We start from the raw sequence: 17,498 nt of genomic DNA, 5'->3' as shown, positions 1-17,498 counted from the left end.
CATATCATCTTACAAATTATCTTAATATTTAGTCATTTAGTGACCTTAATAGTGCTCCAAGCTAAGGTAGAATATAGGACATTTTTAAACACATAATCAAACTTAGAAATTAGAATAGTCAAGAATAAATACGATAAATTATGATTATTGCATATACTAGTAGAGTGTAAATTCGACTATTTCCAAACAAAAATAGAAAAAAAAGAAAGACTAGTGCCCTTATTTGCAAAATACGACAAATTTCATTTACTAATATTTCTTGAGATCTGAGTCCCCATTCAGTAATTATTCTTATTCCAATAGAGAATTGTCCTTTTTGAGCGAGGGCGAGGGGACCGGGGAATGAAGGTGAGGGGGTGCGTGCGAAGTACTAGTACTATTACTATTATTACCTCTCCTGTCCGAGTTCTCAAAATCTTTTTTTTTTTGAGAAATCAGAAACTCACAAGGGAATTATGCTTTCAGCTTAGCTTGCTTCGCAATTTCCTTCTTCCCTCTTTCTCTTTTTAAATTATAGTACAAGATTTGGATTTAGGTTTGTTTTTCTAGATCTTCGTTGTTAATTATATAGGGAGAACGAGTTAGTGAAAGAGCGTAAGTGAGAAAATGGAGGAAAGTAGGTTGTGTCAGTGGACTGTGATTCGATCCGTATTAGCCATTCTTCAATGGTGGGGTTTTAATGTCACTGTTATTATCATGAATAAATGGATCTTTCAGGTGAGTGATTTTTCCCTCTTCACATCTCGATTTTTCAATTCCTTATTTCTGTCATGTGAGGATTTCTTCTCAATTTTCCTGATTTTCACTTTTCTTTATTTACTGATCCCGTTTTTATTTCTGTATTTGAATCATATTGATTTATGGTAGCAGTGATTTTTCAAATTACAATTTGGTTAGTACCTCATTGGGGTATTGATATCAGTAAATGCAAAAACCATGTGCGCGAAACTTGGACTCACAGAGTGTTTTTTAGGCTTGTTGTTCAAAACAAATTGTAGCTCGATCTTTGCTGGCAATTTGTCTTTGTCTGTAGAGATTGAACTGGAGCTAGCTTATGTTTTGTCTGTATCTCCTTTGATGAACAAAATTCAGGACAAGATTCGAAGTTTATCTCTTCTTATTTTTAGCTACAAAGTTATTCTTCTTTTGTCGTTTGTATTGCTGAATGATCTCCTTTCCTCATTTCAAGTGGTGCCAATTTTCACGTGATGAGCATTCCTTAGTGGAATTGAGTTTCTTGTTTTTGTGTGTTGGGCTATCAGAAATATCTTCCCATATCTTTCAACTTTTGCTGTTGAAGCATTTCCCATATAAACTGTCTCTCCGGGTTCAGCAAGAGCATAAGTAGCAAAAGCCTCTCTAACTGCACAAACATGGCGAGTGGCTCCTGAATCAAACCACCAAAGTTTAGGATTTCCCACCAAGTTACATTCAGAAAGCATGGCACACAAGTTATCAACATCATCATGGTTTACTACCATGTTTGCTTGACCTCTTTTCTTGTCTTTCTTCGGAGCACGACACTCCGTAGACTTGTGTCCAGTTTTCCCATAGTTGTAGCAGTTTTCACTGAACCGCTTCTTGCTTGGGTTGTATTTCGGACCAGAAGCCTTCTTCCTCTTTTTGTTAGCTTCAACAATATTTGCTCCCATTATTGTTGAATTTCCACGGCCTCTCCTTTCAGCAGCTTTATTGTCCTCTTCGATTCTCAACCGAACAATGAGATCTTCAAGGGACATTTCCTTTCGTTTGTGTTTCAAATAATTTTTGAAGTCCTTCCACAACGGAGGCAACTTCTCAATCATTGCTGCTACTTGGAATGCTTCGTTGATTACAAGACCTTCAGCAAGTAGATCATGAATAATCACTTGCAATTCCTGGACTTGAGTAATAACAGACTTGCTATCTACCATTTTGTAGTCCAGAAATTTTGCGTCAACGAATTTCTTCATCCCGGCATCTTCAGTTTTATATTTCTTTTCAAGCGCATTCCACAATTCTTTTGAGGTCTCCGTGCTACTGTATACATTATACAGATTATCATCCAGTCCGCTAAGAATATAATTCTTGCATAAAAAATCAGAATGCTTCCACGCTTCAATCACGAGAAAGCGTTCATTCTCTGGAGTTTTATCCGGCAGATCAGGAACATCTTCTTTGATGACCTTCTGTAGACATAACGTAGTTAAGTAGAAGAACATCTTCTGCTGCCAGCGCTTGAAATCAATCCTGGAAAATTTTTCGGGTTTTTCTGCTGGTGCCAACGCCGGTGTTCGGCTTGTCGATGCGTTGGCAGTCACCATCGGAACAACTTGGTTTTCGCTATCAGTCATCATTTTTTTTTTCTGAAAAAAAATGACAAACAAACGTTTAATACACGTTTTCAAACTGGAATAAAAATCACGTAGATTTTAATATCCAACAAAACGCCACGAAGGCTTAACTCTCCAAAACGGGAGTACACAAACCACAAAGGTTTTAGTTTGCAAAATAATAAGAATAACACAAATACAGAAATAAATATTAAATTCCTTAAGATTGTTATTTCCGCCAATATTGCTGTATTTGTAAATAATAATTCTGCAAAATATAAGTTAACGTAATGAAACAGTAAATAATTCGAGCCCACTGAATTCACAGTGTTTCCTTAAGGAATTTAATCCCCTCCTAGTACCCAAGGTAATGGATTATTTCCTCCCAGGATAGAACGAATAACACACTGGTGTAGCGGTACTTCAAACCCCAGTGTTTCAGCGAACACAAAGTTCGGTAGCAAATCACACTTACAGTTGCTTTGTTTGAAGTTAAAAACAATGTAGAACGAAGGAGTATAAACTCAGAAAATCGTATGGAAATGCTGAGAGGAAGGAGTGCAATGTATAGCCAATTTGTTGAGCGAATTGTGTGTTGTGTGTTGAGTGTCTTTCTTCAACATCTGCTGCTCATATATATAGCATCCAGTATTGAAGAAGACCAAACGTCCACCCTCCATGGTGGAGCAAGCATTAGCTTGTTTGTGGAGCAAGCACATTCATGGTGGGAAGAGCATTATCCGGCTGCCAAATGGTCAATACACGGATTGAAAAATATCCGTTACAAATGCGGATAATCTTACGTTAATATTTACTATTAACAAATAAATTTGGTCCAAAAAATTAATCAATCAATCATTTGACCAAATCCGAAGCCGAAGCCGAAGCCGTAGCCGTAGCCGAGCCGAGCGAGCGACGACGACGACGGCGCGAGGCTTGCTTTCTTCTTAACTCTTTAAGAGTTACAAGAAGAGCAATTATATATATACCCACCAAAAATGTCTTCCTCTTCCAATATGGGACAATGTCTCATTGTCAAGAGGGGAAACTTAAAATTTTACTCAAAATTTCATTTTCCCTCCATTTCCCATTCACCCTCATTTTAAGAATATTTCATCCTAAAAATAAAATCTCAACAGTATTGATATCAGTAAATGCAAAAACCATGTGCGCGAAACTTGGACTCACAGAGTGTTTTTTAGGCTTGTTGTTCAAAACAAATTGTAGCTCGATCTTTGCTGGCAATTTGTCTTTGTCTGTAGAGATTGAACTGGAGCTAGCTTATGTTTTGTCTGTATCTCCTTTGATGAACAAAATTCAGGACAAGATTCGAAGTTTATCTCTTCTTATTTTTAGCTACAAAGTTATTCTTCTTTTGTCGTTTGTATTGCTGAATGATCTCCTTTCCTCATTTCAAGTGGTGCCAATTTTCACGTGATGAGCATTCCTTAGTGGAATTGAGTTTCTTGTTTTTGTGTGTTGGGCTATCAGAAATATCTTCCCATATCTTTCAACTTTTGCTGTTGAAGCATTTCCCATATAAACTGTCTCTCCGGGTTCAGCAAGAGCATAAGTAGCAAAAGCCTCTCTAACTGCACAAACATGGCGAGTGGCTCCTGAATCAAACCACCAAAGTTTAGGATTTCCCACCAAGTTACATTCAGAAAGCATGGCACACAAGTTATCAACATCATCATGGTTTACTACCATGTTTGCTTGACCTCTTTTCTTGTCTTTCTTCGGAGCACGACACTCCGTAGACTTGTGTCCAGTTTTCCCATAGTTGTAGCAGTTTTCACTGAACCGCTTCTTGCTTGGGTTGTATTTCGGACCAGAAGCCTTCTTCCTCTTTTTGTTAGCTTCAACAATATTTGCTCCCATTATTGTTGAATTTCCACGGCCTCTCCTTTCAGCAGCTTTATTGTCCTCTTCGATTCTCAACCGAACAATGAGATCTTCAAGGGACATTTCCTTTCGTTTGTGTTTCAAATAATTTTTGAAGTCCTTCCACAACGGAGGCAACTTCTCAATCATTGCTGCTACTTGGAATGCTTCGTTGATTACAAGACCTTCAGCAAGTAGATCATGAATAATCACTTGCAATTCCTGGACTTGAGTAATAACAGACTTGCTATCTACCATTTTGTAGTCCAGAAATTTTGCGTCAACGAATTTCTTCATCCCGGCATCTTCAGTTTTATATTTCTTTTCAAGCGCATTCCACAATTCTTTTGAGGTCTCCGTGCTACTGTATACATTATACAGATTATCATCCAGTCCGCTAAGAATATAATTCTTGCATAAAAAATCAGAATGCTTCCACGCTTCAATCACGAGAAAGCGTTCATTCTCTGGAGTTTTATCCGGCAGATCAGGAACATCTTCTTTGATGACCTTCTGTAGACATAACGTAGTTAAGTAGAAGAACATCTTCTGCTGCCAGCGCTTGAAATCAATCCTGGAAAATTTTTCGGGTTTTTCTGCTGGTGCCAACGCCGGTGTTCGGCTTGTCGATGCGTTGGCAGTCACCATCGGAACAACTTGGTTTTCGCTATCAGTCATCATTTTTTTTTTCTGAAAAAAAATGACAAACAAACGTTTAATACACGTTTTCAAACTGGAATAAAAATCACGTAGATTTTAATATCCAACAAAACGCCACGAAGGCTTAACTCTCCAAAACGGGAGTACACAAACCACAAAGGTTTTAGTTTGCAAAATAATAAGAATAACACAAATACAGAAATAAATATTAAATTCCTTAAGATTGTTATTTCCGCCAATATTGCTGTATTTGTAAATAATAATTCTGCAAAATATAAGTTAACGTAATGAAACAGTAAATAATTCGAGCCCACTGAATTCACAGTGTTTCCTTAAGGAATTTAATCCCCTCCTAGTACCCAAGGTAATGGATTATTTCCTCCCAGGATAGAACGAATAACACACTGGTGTAGCGGTACTTCAAACCCCAGTGTTTCAGCGAACACAAAGTTCGGTAGCAAATCACACTTACAGTTGCTTTGTTTGAAGTTAAAAACAATGTAGAACGAAGGAGTATAAACTCAGAAAATCGTATGGAAATGCTGAGAGGAAGGAGTGCAATGTATAGCCAATTTGTTGAGCGAATTGTGTGTTGTGTGTTGAGTGTCTTTCTTCAACATCTGCTGCTCATATATATAGCATCCAGTATTGAAGAAGACCAAACGTCCACCCTCCATGGTGGAGCAAGCATTAGCTTGTTTGTGGAGCAAGCACATTCATGGTGGGAAGAGCATTATCCGGCTGCCAAATGGTCAATACACGGATTGAAAAATATCCGTTACAAATGCGGATAATCTTACGTTAATATTTACTATTAACAAATAAATTTGGTCCAAAAAATTAATCAATCAATCATTTGACCAAATCCGAAGCCGAAGCCGAAGCCGTAGCCGTAGCCGAGCCGAGCGAGCGACGACGACGACGGCGCGAGGCTTGCTTTCTTCTTAACTCTTTAAGAGTTACAAGAAGAGCAATTATATATATACCCGACCAAAAATGTCTTCCTCTTCCAATATGGGACAATGTCTCATTGTCAAGAGGGGGAAACTTAAAATTTTACTCAAAATTTCATTTTCCCTCCATTTCCCATTCACCCTCATTTTAAGAATATTTCATCCTAAAAATAAAATCTCAACAGTATTGATATCAGTAAATGCAAAAACCATGTGCGCGAAACTTGGACTCACAGAGTGTTTTTTAGGCTTGTTGTTCAAAACAAATTGTAGCTCGATCTTTGCTGGCAATTTGTCTTTGTCTGTAGAGATTGAACTGGAGCTAGCTTATGTTTTGTCTGTATCTCCTTTGATGAACAAAATTCAGGACAATATTCGAAGTTTATCTCTTCTTATTTTTAGCTACAAAGTTATTCTTCTTTTGTCGTTTGTATTGCTGAATGATCTCCTTTCCTCATTTCAAGTGGTGCCAATTTTCACGTGATGAGCATTCCTTAGTGGAATTGAGTTTCTTGTTTTTGTGTGTTGGGCTATCTGACATTTTTTTTTCATGAATTTTCTTAATTGTGATACTGTGATGGGTGGTAGCAAGAAATGAAAGTACTCCTACTGTTCGCCTTATCTGCAAATTTCTATTCGTTGTTTGCTAAAGCAAATATCCTTCTTTCTGGAGTAATATTAAGTGGTGGTGGGATAAATTAAAAAAGTATGAATGGAAGACCAGATTTCAAATAGTGATGTTTAACTGCTAGGTATTCGTGCTTGAATGCGGTGTACAATTCTACGATGACGAGTGTTGAAACAGTAAAAGAAGGAACAACGTATAAACCATCCCAGAATGACTGATAGGATTACTGTCCTTAAGGGTTGTCATTTGTTATGCGGTCCTCATTCTTCCGGTGATTCAGAGTATTGTTTTAACCTTATATTAGCTACACTTTCGAGCTTAGCACCAAAAGAGGTACATAGAAATGCATCAATTATATCGCCTTCCCCACGGAATGGAATATAAACATCTGATCCTCCGCAAGCAATGAGCACGACAGAGTCGTGGATTGAATTTCCTGCCATCATAACCATGAACATCGTCTCCTCAAATTGACGAACACTTTTTTCTATAACATGGTATCAGGCTAGCTTGCACGCACCTCAACTAATTTCACTGGGTACCTGGTACCTCCTACTAGTATAGTTACTGGTAACTCTCTACCAAGGTTTAGAAATATATGAAGAAATAACCTAGTGTTTTTGGCGTCGCGGAAATGTTAATGTTAAGATGGATGTCGGATAATAAAAGATCAGACAAGATAAAAGATGATCACATTCGACAGAAGGTGCAAATAACAAACGTTGAGTATAAATGAGAGATGGTTGTTTAGATGGTTTGATCTTATCTGGCGTACATATCGAGATGTACCAGTTCGTAAATGTGAAATCATGATGGTTGAATATCTTAAAAGGTGGACGAAGTAGACCAAAAATCACCTTGAAGGAGGTTGTATCATAGTATTTACTATCACTTCGAATCCATGGTGACTTTGGCGAAAATTAGGGGGAAAAGGGATTGCTAGGTGCACGAAGCATCCCCTGGGAAGGGCCCGCACATCAAAGGGTTCGGTCTTATGTAGGCAGCCTACAACCACGAAAAAAATGAGATCTATATAGGCGATATCAACTAGTTGAGTTTAAGGCTTAGTCTTGTTGGCATGCGTATATTAGTGCAATATTTGCTAGGAGAATTAATCTGGTTGGGGATTTGTAGAAAGTATATAACATATAGTACTTCTAGGGTTAGAGAACTTAAATTATAAGATATTGGAATGGGATGAGTCTGAATGGAGTGAAATGGATAGTGGCCAACCCCGTCAGCTTGGTATTGAGGTTTTAGTTGAGGTTGTTGTAGTATTGATATTTCCAGAATGTACTTTGCCGTAATCATGACACTCCTGGAGCCTGTTTCATGGCAGGGTGTTGGAGATTCGATGTCAAATTTCTCAAAGGTGAATTTACATCTGATTATGTTTTAGGCTGTGATTATCTTGTAGTCCTGATCAACTGTGAAGGCTTCCACTGTGTACCAATTTGACGGCAGTAATCTGTTGGTTTGCATTGGTTTATCCCCTTCTTTTAAAAGTGTTGCTTGTCGTGAAGCAATCCTAATTGGTTACTGAGGACTTGAAAAGAAGCATTTCACTTTTAGAGAGGTATAGCCTGCATGAACATTTCCTACATGCCAAAGCAGTTTCAATTCTAAGCTCCAGACTTTTATTGCCATGCTGAAGTTGTGACATAAAATTCAAATATCTTCATCTCAAGTTAGTTGGAGATGGTGCATGTTCTAGATGTTCAATAATTTGTACTTAATTATCTTGTGTTGTTGGAGATATTGTCATCTCTATTATCACTTCCATTGTCAAGTGTATGAGGTATGGTTTTAAAGAACTAATAATATGTTGATCTTTTGTCCTTCGCAGAAAATGGATTTTAAGTTTCCCTTGACAGTATCTTGCATACACTTTATTTGCTCAGCCATTGGTGCATACATGGTGATTAAAGTGCTAAAGCTTAAACCTCTTATTGTGGTTGACCCTGAGGATCGCTGGAGAAGGATTTTCCCCATGTCATTTGTGTTTTGTATCAACATAGTGCTGGGCAATGTCAGCCTGCGCTACATCCCTGTTTCATTTATGCAAACGATAAAGTCATTCACCCCTGCAACTACAGGTGATTTTTGGGTAGAACATTTATTATTTATTAATAAATAATTTACGAGACAAGCTTGTTGTGAAAAATATAATAGCACACAACAAAACAATTTAGCAATTCTTTATAACCTTTGCTTCACCTGTGTGCTTATATGTTTCGGGATATGGATTAGTAAATTTTTTAAGTCCTTAAGTCATATTACAAACTTTTACATCTCATTGTGCTGATTTTCCGCTTCTTTCCTCTAAAACAATGGAGGACATCTGACTGACATGTCTTTGGAACAGTTATTTTACAGTGGCTAGTTTGGAGCAAGCACTTTGACATGCGGATTTGGGCTTCTTTGATACCTATTGTTGGAGGAATTCTCCTCACCTCCATCACAGAGCTAAGTTTTAACATGTTTGGATTTTGTGCTGCCTTATTTGGTTGTCTGGCTACGTCCACAAAGACGATTCTTGCAGAGTCTCTACTGCATGGTTACAAATTTGACAGGTAATGACCTCTCTCTCTCTCTCTCTCTCTCTCATATATATATACTTACTTTTCCACCCTTTGTTAGGAAGGTTCTGAGACCGGGTTTAATTTCCTTTTCCATGGGAGAAACCGCAGTCTAGGTGGGGAATCCTGTGGTTCCTACTAGTTTACTTGTCACCAGAAAAGAAGTTCCTCTGCAGGTTTCATCACCTTGTTGATGCTTTACCTTGGCATATCATCACAAAATAGTGAACAAGCTAAAAAGGAGGAGATGACTATCTTAATCCCTCCTATCTGGATTCCAACCAAAGATATAGGTCCTATGATGACTTTAGGCCTTAATTTAGAATGAAATTGAACTCGAGATAAAAAGTTGCAACTCACGATCAGTAAAATTACTTTTGTTTTTTACAAGGAAAAAGAATATCACATAAAAAGGAATAACGAAGGAACTCAACCTCTTTATTTTTCTTTTTTCGGAAATTCACTCAGTTTGCTAATCCTTGTCTATTACTAGCCTTTTAGAGGAAAATATAAGTACTAATGAAAAGAATATTTAAGATTATAATTTAACACTGTGAGGAAAAGTCAGGGAGTCTGCAGTTATTCTTAAATTATGTGTGTTTCATTTATCTCTAGAATTATCAGCAGGTTCATTATAATTCACGAAGACTAGTTGGAGCCAAATTTATGTTATCCATTTCTATTCAGTAGTTTATTTTCAAAACTCACATTGTATTTCAACTCAGAATATAGGCTTATGGCTTCTAAAACCTAAATCCTTGTTTACACAAAATCTTACAAGAAAATATAACAAGGCATTATCAGAATTGGAACTTGCAATGACACGTTAACCGTTTGTTCATCAGTTTGGGTCATTTCATTTTCATATGCTTTCTTTTGTCATGTAAAAGGGCTGCAATCCTCTTGAGTACAACTTCATAATCAAAATTTGTATTTACCTATCAACAGAAAAAAGAAAAAGAACAGAGTTGGCTCCCCAGATAAAGTTGTACATGTGTTCATAATCAACAAAATTTTCTTAAGATTTTGGACGCTGCTCTTAATTTTGGCAGCATCATTTTTACACGTAATGTTCATTTACTTTTTTATTTTGTAGCATAAACACGGTATATTACATGGCTCCTTTTGCCACAATGATCTTGGCGGTACCAGCTTTACTACTGGAAGGCCCTGGAGTAGTGGCATGGTTGCAGACGGGCCCCCCACTTCTTTCATCCTTCTGCATTATTTTTGGCTCTGGTGTGTTGGCTTTTTGCCTCAATTTCTCTATCTTCTATGTCATTCACTCAACCACAGCAGTCACCTTTAATGTCGCTGGAAACCTTAAGGTACAAGCTATGCTCTTATTTTTTTTATTAATGCTTTTGGTTAGTTTATTGTATGAAAGTTATTCATATATACATTTTCAGATTCATGCATAGCCAGAGCTAACAATTTTTATTGCCCGTGCATTTGCGCTTTTAATAATTCTTTTATCTGTTAGCTCATTTGATTTGGCATGTTCAACTGCATTTTGGCGGTTTGGTGCATTAACATTGCTAAGCACCATGAATTTATAGATCTCATCATGACACATATGCATGTATACATGTGCCAAAATTATCTCAGGGGCCAATTTGAGCATATCTTGTAGGACGTTGCTTTCACTTGATCTCATCAACACTTAATGAGATGCTGACAAAGTAGAAATTTGATTAATTACTTCAACCTATGAAAGTGAAAATATAGATTGAACTTTTCAAATCAAGCTAATCTTGAGCTAGCCTTGATTGCATGTTAAATAAGACAATACAAACAAACATCTCATGAGTTGACCATTACAAACACTGTCCACCTAAATTGTCTGTTATGTTTTTGATGTCACTACGTTCCTTACTGAAGTCACGGCATTTAGATCTGTTATTGTCTTATATATAACAGTTTCCAGTTCATCGGAAAACTAAATGTACTGTTGTATTTATCAACGTTATTGTCTTTCAGTGAAAACTTCTTGTGAATATCTTTGCAGGTTGCAGTTGCTGTAACTTGTTCATGGCTTATCTTCCGAAACCCAATCTCAATGATGAATGCCGTTGGATGTGCTATAACGCTTATCGGATGCACATTCTATGGGTACGTGAGGCACATGCTCTCACAACAAACTCCAGGCACTCCTCGGACACCTCGGACCCCAAGAAAAAGTATGGAGTTTGTCCCTCTAGTAAACGAGAAGTTAGAGGATAAAGTTTAATGCCAGGTGTGCTTGAAACAGGAACTAGGTAAAACTTTGATATAGAAGAGAAGTATAAAGAAGAAACAAATCGTTCATTGTTGTCTAATTTACCGTTTAGGTATATCGAATTCTGGATCTCTTATTTAACTTATTTATTTACCTTCATCCCCTGTCCGAATTGGCTAGATTTGGTTTTTGTTTTTGCGTATAGAAGAGAAGCACAGAGAAATGATTCTTTCACTTTTGTCTAATGTACCATTTAGGTAATTCCGGTACCAAATCTTTTATTACCTCATTTATTTGCCTTACCTTTTATGTCCACTCCAAGTTGCCTATTATTTGGGTTCATAGTTTGCCCACAACTTTCTGTTGTTTTTAGTTTTTGTAAAGCAATTCTTTTAATTCAAGATATGCCATGGAAAAATAGTGAAAATCGGTTTTGCAATCATTCTTTTCCTCTGCTCGAGTCAACCTGTTGCTGCTTGTTCCTAGTAGAGTTGAGATGGGCTAACTCTGTCACTCCAAATATTGGAACCCAATTTTTATGAAAAGGATTGTTGTATTCTTTTCCCTTGAATTTAACCATCCCTGCATTTTGTGTCAAGCAATTCTATAACTAGGCAAATATTCAGCCCGGAGAGAAGGGAAATATAGCTGATACAAGAACTGTATTTCGCACAAATAACAAGTTTTCAGTAAGCATTAGATATATATAAAATTACAGACCAGAAGAGAATTTTTTTAGGGAATGCTACATTGGAAATACTACTGAAAGCTTTCTACACAAATTATTTTCCATATTGTAGTGAGTGATATTAATTTCTAAACTAAGCCGAAATTAAAACTAGGCCAAGAGCCAGAAATTCTTCTGCCATCTAGTGCTGATAAGGTATCCTCCCATGCCTTTGCTTTGCTTCCTTACTCCTATTGTCAAGCAATCCAATGTGTTGATGCATTGTTCCACAAATTCCTCTTCACTGCTTGGCCCACACAGACTGTAGTAGTAGTGTTGCAAAATTAAAGGAAAAATCCATCATGTAAAAAATGAAAGTTTGAAAATTAGTATTTTTCTGACTTAATTTTGCTTCAAAAATGTGAAGGGGGGATGATATATATACCAGGTAAGTAGATGAGAGGGCTTTTTCTGACCCAAGACTAACACAGAGACCTCCAGCTTCTTCACTTGGCTAATTACAGTTGCCATCTTTGGTCCTTGTATTACTAGTGCTTCCACTTCAACCTTTAAAAAAAAAAGTGACAATAGGTCATAATACTCCAAAGAATTATGTCAAGCTTTGTTTGGTAACTAGGGAAAGGAATAATAGGAGGAAATACAAAAGCCAGTGGAAGAAATTATTAGTACTGTGTTGTTTGGTTGGTTGAAAGAGAAATAAAGGATCTGAAAACCCTCTGAAAAGGAAAAGAAGAAACTGTCACTAGTAATGATTTCCCTCCTTTATTATTGTGTGCATTTGAAAGGAAAAGTAAGGACAGAAAAAATGCATTGAGCAGTGAGCACCAGAGAGAGAGAGAGAGAGAGCCAAAGAAAGGGAAACAGATAGAGAAATCTCCCCTCCTTACTTCAGCAACCACCGGAAAAGGGAAAGGAAAATAAAGAAAAGATAGTAAATTTATCTATCAAAGACCAAAGCCCCTCCCAACCAAACAGACAAAGGAAAAATAAAGAAGGAAAAAGCCTTCATCTTTTTATAGAAAATAAAGATAATGCTGCCTCCCCCCAAAATATACGCAAAAAAAAGAAGAATAAGCAAATTCACTGAATTTATTAGCACCAATCTTTGGTTTAGCCTGATATCAAGAGACATTATAATTTAAAACTTACCTAAAAAAACACCGACAATACGTTACATTATCTTTTGCAGAAAATTAGCACTTGAACACTGTTTGACAAACAAAACAGAACATGCAGAGGAACAAAATGCAATTTGAGCACATTAATGTTACCTAATCTTTTATTACTACTATTATTCACTAATTAAACAAAAAACACTTTAGACCTATTTACCAAACAAAATATAGGTAAACCACCAAAGTATGTGGTGCACCAGATACGGCTGCTTCCCTCAATCAGAGGTCTCCTATGAAAAGATTGTTGGTAGGGAGCGCATTTCCCGAATGAGGCCCTACGCGGCGTGAATCGGGATATAGTCGGGCTCCCATGGGATATCGGACACCCAGCGAGAAGCCATTTTTTTTTAAAAAAATATAGGTATTTAACAAGTTCCAAGAAAAGGGACTTACTTCAGGTTTACAAGCCTTACAAAGGGATCCAAGAGAGCTAGCAAGATGAGCAGCAGATGAAGATGAATCAGCTGAAGAAGAGCCCTTACTATTAGAAGAATGTGGAACAATGTGAAGCAGAGTTAGAATATCTCCTTTATTAGTAACATGTGTAAGTGCCCACATCATAGCATGTTTACTATGTGAACTCTGATCCACAACAACCATTACTCTTTTCCTCATTACTAAACCCCCACCATTATTTTGATAGCCATTTCCCCCTCCTCCACACATATTGTTCAGCTCCTCCATTTGCTTCCAATTACAGCTCTGAAATCCACCATTTCCAGTCCCACCACCCCATCTTCTTGAAGTTGATTTCCAGCTTTCTTTCCCACTTAGTTGCCTCAGAAAAGAACTTGAACTCATTGTCATTTTCCTCCACTTTTACCACTTTGTTGTTTCAAGGTTCATGTATTTTTCACAGCACAAGAAAGTGGAGAGGGGTTTATGGAAAGAGGTCTATTTGGTGAAGCAAAGCTATGGTTTTTAATGTTTATTTATTATTGGCTAGTTTTGGGGGTTTGGGGGGGGGGGAAGAGGGGGTCACTCACGGGTATTACTCAGTGGCTAGTTATGGCAGTACACTACTCTGGGGAGATATATATATATACTATTAAAGAAAGGATTTAATATGCTGACAGTTTTGATGATGAAATGGTGGATTCTCTTTTCGTACCCTTTTTTTGCTTTTATGGCCTGACCCCGAATCTTTTGTACAATTTCCTTGAGGCAAATTAGTATTGGTACACTGACTACACTCCATTACATTTTTATACAGTAGTACTGCAGTATTTGATTAGAGGTAGAATTTAAGGAGAAAAAAACAAAGAAAACGTTTTACACTTCATAAAAACTATTTTTTGATTTTAAATATATTATAGTAACTTGATTATTAAAATAATGTCATTAAGGTAGAATAAAAAGTATTACATTAAAGAGTTTCAAATAAAGGAGGAAATGGGTCTTCATCGTCATTTATAATATTGAAATTTAAAAAGTATTATTTTTAAGTTTCTTATGTGTAAAAATAAATAAATATGTTATGTGTAAAGTAAATCTTCATAAAAAAGAATGTAATTTACAGATTAAATATGCAATATATAATGGAGTTGATGAAGTATTGTATATGTTAAATAATTTGTCGCAAATAAGAAATAGAATGAAAAGGGACAAAAAAAATTGAAAATAAGAAATTAAGCCATGATTTTTAAAGAAGTTTTACAAATTGTGAGCTAGTGGCACTGCTCAATGTAATTAAGGTGGTTGAAGTCAGATCTATAATTTAAATGGATTATGATCCGATCTGATATAGCAAAGGATTAACATCTTCCTAGAGATTGTTAAGGAACCAGACTAATATTATTTTAAGATTGTTAAGGAACTAAATACTACTATATTGCAATTAATACTAGGTATTTTTAGTTGCAAGTTGCAACTAGGTACTGAAATTAATATTTAAATTATATACTATAGAATAAAATCTCGAACTACTAATATAATTTAATCAAATATACCATGTTATTTACATTATCTTCATATTACCAACTCACGCTTACTATAAACATTTATGTGCAAGTAAATATTTTTCAGTGGATCGTTTCTTCTCATTTCCCTCTGGCCTCCCTATCCAAAACAAATTACTAAAAAATACAAAAACTTAAAATCAATAATTAAGATAAATTCTCATTCCTCTGTCATAAACTAAATCAAATACGAGATCATAATCCTTTGCTATCAAATCCTTTCCTTTTCCAAATAGTAATCAAAATTCAGTGTCTTTAATTCAGTTTTATGCTATGTCCAATCTTAAGAATTAAGAATTAGGGGTGGCCGTGGTTTGGCAGGAGGTGTTAGAAAAACTAATTCAAGCATTAGCTTTATGTATTACTAATACCTTGTTTGTTATATTTTTTCAATATGTGTATAATTAATACTTGTATTAGTTATACATCATATTTGGTATTATACTATATATAAGTAATGCATAAAAAATCATGGCATTAGTAATACCAAGGTTATTAATGCATGCATTAGTATGGTTAAAGACAAAATTGTCCTTAAAGTCCCTTAAGGCTTGAGAATATGGAAAATATTTTTGTAAACAACTATTTTTCTTAAAAATTATGCAATGCATTATAATTTTAATACACAACACCAAATAATAGATAAAAAATAATATTTGTATAATTAATACTTACATTACTAACCCATATATTACTAATCCATGCATTACTAATACAACTTATTCCGCACTATTCTTCTACGCCCAGCGAAAAGCCAATCTTCCTCTTCAAAAGTTATCTCAAAAGATAAAAGGAAACAAAAGGAAAAACGCTTATATACGAATCGAAAATCTTTTTTCCTTGTTGAATTGTTTTGGGTAATGATCACTTTTAACCCGCGTCAAAACTATTTACACATTTTAGTCTCAAAGGTGTATAAAATTTTAATTTTTTTGTATATAACATACAGAAATATATATATATATATATATATATATATATTTTCAATTATTATTTTAAAAATATATATATAAAAAAGTGTACATTTTAAGAGCGATTATATAATATCATTTTTCAAACTTCTTTTTTTCATTTTTTTTGTTGGTGTTGTGTTCATAATTGATCTTGACTATATTCTGATTTCTGTTCAGCCTTATCAAGAAGATCTTTGTCCGTGTTCTCAATTCTGAACAATAGAATTGTCGTTTGCAGCCTTTGCCCTGTTGAGTGTTGTCATTACCACATTTTCCTGCATAAATAATGGTTAACCAAATAATAATAAGTACTTTACTTTTCATCAAGTCTCAAGACGTAATGATTTCAACAAGAGGAAAATCTCACTGAAAGTTGCTACTGCAGTTTATATATTACCTTCTATTTTAACTTTAGATTGTGTCAAATTTGATTATCGGTAAACAAATTTAACTAATGCTAGCTAATTGTATTTTATTAATACCTCTACTACGATAGGCACCTCATTTTATGCACTGATCAACCCGTAAGACAAAATTACCATTTTAAGAACATATTGTCAAATAATATGCGTAAATCCTGTTCCGCTGTTTCGTTTTTGTCTTTGCCTAAGTATTTGTCATTTTTAACATTCGTATTATCTTATTTTTATTACTCCGCGTTCAGATGCATGAGAAATCTTCTTGTTTGTATGTTTTAACGAGTTCGTGTAGTATTTTGTATAATATATATTTTTCAAACTTGTGTAAGTTAAAAGGATAGATGGAACTTACGAAACATCTTTAAAGCTAGTGTTACACTATCATTTGCCCTGCATTTTCATACTTATAACTCAGACATTAGAAAAGAAGAATGGGAAAATGAACCACCCCTAAAAGACAAGAAACTGAACAGCTTCTTATGATACTTATTAATGGTATTGGTGACCATTTGTACATGGTAAAAGCCTTATCCATAATTTTATACTATAAATTAAATCATACTAGTTTATCATAGTTCACTTATAATTTAAGATAAAAATATTAATTAACTATAATTTTGTAGTACGAGTGTAAATATAATAAATGACATGTATTTATTATTTGATATAAACACCAAATACTATAAGTTTTATCTTTTGTGCATCAAGTTGACAGCTATTTTCATCCGTTGGTACATTCCATTTTGCAAATATAGGTGAGGTAATGAATATTTGATGGAGCAAGAATTTATCGTACTTTTGGCCAATTTTTTTTATTTTCAAAGTTAAGGTGTTTTGCGACGCTTTTAGACGGAAAACGTACTTTCGAATAGAAATAGAATCAGTTATTGAGAAGCAGAAAAAAAAAAACTCAAAAATATTTCTTTTTGAAAAGCATTTTTTTTTTTTGAAAAATAGACTTATAAGTACTTTTTAAATGCTTGACCAAACATTAGTTGATACATAAAAATATTTTTCAAATTAATTAGCCAAACACAAACTGTTTCCCGCCAAAAGTACTGAAAAATACTT

At 35.2% G+C, this 17,498-nt stretch overlaps 2 protein-coding genes across 2 annotated transcripts; one reads left to right on the top strand and one right to left on the bottom strand.

Moving 5' to 3' along the window:
• The first annotated feature begins 256 nt into the window (after positions 1-256).
• On the top strand, positions 257-11,468 carry LOC104095428 (UDP-galactose transporter 1). Its single transcript, XM_009601568.4, has 5 exons — positions 257-717; positions 8,284-8,533; positions 8,803-9,010; positions 10,113-10,344; positions 11,025-11,468. Exons 1-5 carry the CDS (start codon positions 607-609, stop codon positions 11,244-11,246), a joined length of 1,023 nt encoding a protein of 340 aa, XP_009599863.1. The 5' UTR covers positions 257-606; the 3' UTR covers positions 11,247-11,468.
• Positions 11,469-11,899: 431 nt separating this feature from the next.
• Positions 11,900-14,054, bottom strand: LOC104095429 (uncharacterized). Its single transcript, XM_009601569.4, has 3 exons — positions 13,491-14,054; positions 12,347-12,468; positions 11,900-12,223 (listed from the first exon to the last, which is right to left on the bottom strand). Exons 1-3 carry the CDS (start codon positions 13,902-13,904, stop codon positions 12,073-12,075), a joined length of 687 nt encoding a protein of 228 aa, XP_009599864.1. The 5' UTR covers positions 13,905-14,054; the 3' UTR covers positions 11,900-12,072.
• Between the last annotated feature and the right edge of the window lie 3,444 nt (positions 14,055-17,498).

The sequence above is a fragment of the Nicotiana tomentosiformis genome, chromosome 6 (genome assembly GCF_000390325.3).
Source record: "Nicotiana tomentosiformis chromosome 6, ASM39032v3, whole genome shotgun sequence".
NCBI lineage: Eukaryota > Viridiplantae > Streptophyta > Magnoliopsida > Solanales > Solanaceae > Nicotiana > Nicotiana tomentosiformis.
This window is presented reverse-complemented; position numbering and strand designations above follow the sequence as displayed.

Bases quoted from the DNA above. Each gene is read 5' to 3' on its own strand.
- LOC104095428 (XM_009601568.4), top strand. From the start codon at position 607: ATGGAGGAAAGTAGGTTGTGTCAGTGGACTGTGATTCGATCCGTATTA. The intron at 9,011-10,112 runs GTAATGACCTCT...TTTATTTTGTAG, and splicing joins CATGGTTACAAATTTGACAG to CATAAACACGGTATATTACA. The intron at 10,345-11,024 runs GTACAAGCTATG...ATATCTTTGCAG, and splicing joins ATGTCGCTGGAAACCTTAAG to GTTGCAGTTGCTGTAACTTG.
- LOC104095429 (XM_009601569.4), bottom strand. From the start codon at position 13,904: ATGACAATGAGTTCAAGTTCTTTTCTGAGGCAACTAAGTGGGAAAGAA. The intron at 12,469-13,490 runs GTAAGTCCCTTT...TTTTTTTTAAAG, and splicing joins GTAAGGCTTGTAAACCTGAA to GTTGAAGTGGAAGCACTAGT. The intron at 12,224-12,346 runs GTATATATATCA...CTACTACTACAG, and splicing joins CCCTCTCATCTACTTACCTG to TCTGTGTGGGCCAAGCAGTG.